The sequence below is a fragment of the Dendrobium catenatum genome, unplaced genomic scaffold (assembly GCF_001605985.2).
Source record: "Dendrobium catenatum unplaced genomic scaffold, ASM160598v2 fragScaff_scaffold_1507, whole genome shotgun sequence".
NCBI classification, from domain to species: Eukaryota; Viridiplantae; Streptophyta; class Magnoliopsida; order Asparagales; family Orchidaceae; genus Dendrobium; species Dendrobium catenatum.
Genome location: NW_021319969.1, coordinates 363460 through 368059, shown reverse-complemented (window position 1 = coordinate 368059; position 4600 = coordinate 363460). Strand labels below are relative to the sequence as shown.

At 39.0% G+C, this 4600-nt stretch overlaps 1 protein-coding gene across 1 annotated transcript; it reads right to left on the bottom strand.

Annotated features, from left to right (window-relative positions):
- Positions 1-571: 571 nt before the first annotated feature.
- Positions 572-1353, bottom strand: LOC110112082 (monothiol glutaredoxin-S7, chloroplastic-like). The gene is made up of 2 exons (XM_020844172.2): positions 1071-1353; positions 572-969 (listed from the first exon to the last, which is right to left on the bottom strand). Exons 1-2 carry the CDS (start codon positions 1285-1287, stop codon positions 572-574), a joined length of 615 nt encoding a protein of 204 aa, XP_020699831.1. The 5' UTR covers positions 1288-1353.
- Positions 1354-4600: the final 3247 nt, after the last annotated feature.

The following is a 4600-nucleotide window of genomic DNA, read 5'->3' as shown; positions in this document are numbered from 1 at the left end:
AAAGCTTAAAAGGCATGAGCAAGTTTATACTTTTTGAAGCTTAAATAGTCCTATGAAACTAGTCTGGCCTTTTGAAATTCTTTTTGAATCTCAAAGAACTAATCAACTAATTAGTTATATTTCTTGAATTCTACTTAAACATAACAAATTGGTCCTATGAAAATCAAAAGAAACCTAGTATCCAGGATTTGAGATTGGAAGTGCACTCATATCGATCAAATGCCAATTAGCTTTGTTGGAATTTATTAAGTAACTTCAAGCTGAAAGATTTTTCAATGGCTTATCTTATATGAATGAGGCCCCAACATGCATTAGCTAAATCATAAGATCACATCAAAATGTGCACGTTAACAACAAAATCATTGTATGGGCATTTAGGACTCACGGGACTAACAAATTCAACATTTTCAAAATTCTCAAAGCCAATTTTTTTCCTCAACAACAGCAATCAAGTAGAAAGGGCAATAACAAAAAAAAAATTCCTTTCCTTCATCTCCCAATCTATACCCAGCTTGTCTATTCTTTTGATCACAACCATCAAAATTCATGATCATGTGATAACTAATTAAGTTCAAATTGCTCGTTTTAAGGCACAAAGATCAATCAGATTTTCTAACCCACAATTTACTTTATAATGAACAACGACAAGAAGCCAAGAAGGAATAAAGATAAAAAAGAAAAAGGGAACTGCAAGCTCACCGACAGTGATATCACAACCGCCGAAGAATTCGCCGTCAATGTAGAGTTGGGGGAAGGTCGGCCAACTAGAGTATTCCTTGAGGCCCTGACGCAGCACCTCGTTCTCCAGAATGTCCATGGTTTCGAAGGGTACGTTCAGCGTCTTAAGGATCTGCACTACCGTGCGGGAGAAGCCGCACTGCGGGAAATCCTTGCTTCCCTTCATAAAGAGAACTACTTTATGGGAGCTCACCACCTTGTCCAGCGTTAACTTCAACTCCGGACTCAGCGCTACAAACCCCAAAGGGTGATTCGGCTCAGATCTCTCTCGATCGATTCATCAAGAATGGGAGAAAACGGTATAATTAAAGGGAAAGCGGCAAGACAATTACCCGACGATAAGCAAACCAAGAAGGGAGACTGGTGGAGCCGACGAGGCCGGCTGCGAACAAAGTCGGCGCATCCATTAGTGAGGGTAAGCGACCCGTGGAAGCATCGGAGGGTGCTCCCCCTGTCGAGCTGCCGTTTTCGCAGGGCACGGGGATTTTGATAAGGGAAGTGAAGGGAGGTTCTCAGAGATGCAGCAGCGGTGGCGGCGGCGACGGCCATTGCAGATTTGCAGCAGTGTCGATTGGGGAAGCAGATGGATCCGTGGTGCAAGGGAAATCTTCGCGTGCGCTGTGCCTTGCTTCTTCTGTACGTGCACAGCGAATACGTGACTAGCACGTGACATGTTAGGTCCCACCAAGACTCCAATGAAAAGGTTGTTAATTACAGAATATATACCAAGGTTAATGAATTAAGTTAATAAAAAAAATATTACTAATAGGGTGTTAATAACTGACCTAACATAATAATATGACATAAATTTGACTTGAAATATCATCCGATTGAATTTTAGATCAAATTTGATTGGAGATGATTTAGTTTCAGTTCAATTCAAGTCTGGACTTCAAATAAATCTAGCGTTCCACAAGCTACTTATGACTCGACTCTATTACAATCGTTTCTTTAAGTAACTAAGCAAGTTCTAATAATTTTAAAAGTATTCATGTATTAATTAAACAAACTTGAACAACTATGTATTTGACTTGTTTATGTTCATCAACAATATTAGTTAAAACTTATGAATAAGCTTAATTTATGGTGAATATAGAGCTTGTGAATAAGGTCGTAGAGAATCGAGTCAATCTTGATATAAATCTTTATTTGATATATTTTCATATAATTTTTAGCTTTATTATAATGAGTTATTCTTTTTTATAAAAAAATTAATTTCATTTTTTATTATATGCTCTTTAATAGAGTTAATTTGTTCATGAACAAAAAGTATTTATATATTTGATGGTGATACGTCATTGAAAATTGCTTTGATCGAGCACGAATGTTGAGGCATATTCAAGTCGGAAACTTGAAAGTTAAATTCGGGATCATCTAAATTTCAATTTTAGCAAACTTGTAGTCAAATTGAACGTCTCAAAGAGCAAGCCTAATGGCACCAAAATCGATACAACCCGAACCGGCGAGCCCAAATGGGTCCAAATGGGGGGCTCGAACAACATTTGGAAAGATCAAAGTATTATTTGGATGACAAAATGATACTCAAATATGGAATGCTTATAATCAAATCGAGTGGCTCAGTGAGACGAATCGAACGAGCCCAATATCGCTGGATTCTGACATCATTAAAGCACTTAAACAATTGAAAAACTCTATATGATCAGAGGAATTAATACGAGTCATCCGATGGAACTCTCTAAATCAGCCTCAGATCTTCTCTATATTTACGTGGTCTGTCACTCATAAAAATCTATAAATAAGCCCTCACACTCTACACGAGGTTGGGGGGGGGGGGGAAAGAGCTTTAGGGGGGGGGGCAAGAGCTTTAGCAACACCTCCCGACCACCGATCGGACTTTAGACCTTCGTCAGACCATCACCCGGCCGTCGATCACCGTCAGACTTCCAAACGGCCGCCTACCGCCGCTGGACTTCAGCCTGACCTTCATTGGACAACCGCCCAGTCGCCGCCGAAATTCCACCCAGCCATCGACTGCCTCCGGACTTCAGCTAGACCATCGTCAGACCACCTCCTCGCCGTCGATCGCCGCCAGACTTCCACCCCGCTACCGACCATCGCCAAACTTCAGCCCGACCGTCGTCAGACCACCGCCCAGTTACCGACCGACGTCAGAATTTCACTCTTCCGCTGACCGTTGCCGGATTTCTACCCGTCGACGAACATTCATCGGACTTTTATCCGATGCAAACTTCCATTCGTCGTTTAATTTCTACCCGATGTCGGACTTCTGCCCATTATAGGACATTCATCAGACTTCTACCCGATGTAAACTTCCATTCCTCACTAAATTTCTATCTGACGTCGAACTTCTGCCCATCGCCGAACTTCCGACCTTTGTCGTCCGCCGATTATGGCCCCTCCGACCACTGTCACCAAACTACGGCCTCCGTCGCCCGCTGAATATGGTCCTTCCAGCATCTGTCACCCGCAGACTACTGTCCTTCCGACCTCCTTCGCCGACTACAATCCTTTTGACCTTTGTCGCCATACAATGATCTTTCTGACCTCGATCGTAAGACAATGGTCTTTTCGACCTTCGTCGTCCACCGACTACGATCCTTCCGACCGAACGAATACGTCAATAGCGATTCTTCCTATTCCCACTATATAGTATGATGTACATTATTAAAATCACCCCAAGGCCTTCCTCGAAGGAATGAGAAATTATTGTGTGCGGAATCTGAATGCATTCGGATTCCAATCACAGCATGCCACGTCAGCGGATGCACTCCGGGGCCCATTGAATCCAATGATGTAGCGCATAGTGATTGGAATCTGAATGCATTTAGATTCCGTACGCAATAGTTTCTCCGAAGGAAGGGCCTTATTTGTAATCGACTGCAAATAATAGTTGATTCATTCAAACTAGGCCAGGCCCCCGTGATTTTTTCCCCTTTTTAGAGGTTTCAAGTAAAAACTCTAGTGTCTTTTATGAACGCTACACGCTATCTTTTTTAGAGATCTTACGAGCCTCTTTATATCTTTCCTAATTTTCATAATAACCACATGGCTATATGCAAAAGCTATATAACTAAATAATGAACTAGTTATGAATGTACAAAAATCAAAACTGAGAAATACTTATAAACTTAGATTTGATCGTGAATTACTAATTAACAATCTTATTCCCTTTCCGAAAGCTTGAAAACCCAACGTAAAACTACAGTGAGCTAAAACAATTCAGTAGGACACACAATCTGATCTAAATTTTTAAAAATCTTTTATTAAATATTTTGTTGAATATTTAAAAGCAGTTAAATGTAGTGTAATAAATAATTGTATTGAGAAATGTAATAAGAGTATATCACTTATCTAATTATCTCTAAACAAATAAATAAATTATAATAAATATCATAGAGCAGTTCATATTACATTTATCGAACATAGACATAATCTCAAAGGATTCTAATTTCTTATGACTCTCAATTTTGCTTATAGTACTAGAACATGCTTTTAAGCACACCAGAACATGGCTTATATCCACTAAAATATGTCTTATAGGCACCATAGTATTCCCTAACATAAACAAAATATCAAAAATTTTTGGCCCCTGACTCCCACCAGACATTACATATATACATTTTTCATCATATATAGCTAAAGCGTAATTAAACATGTGTTTGAACTGTACAATTTTCTCTAACGCTAGGCACCAGAAAAATCTAGTAGGCAAAATTACACATTTAAAAAAAATATATAACTATAGTATTAGGAATTATGTAAAATAATATTTTAAGATTTTTATCATATTACAACACGATTTTTTAACATATAGATACTTTTTTTTATTCAATAAAAATTCTATAAATTTCAAAACCCTCTTAGCTAAAGCGTAATTAAA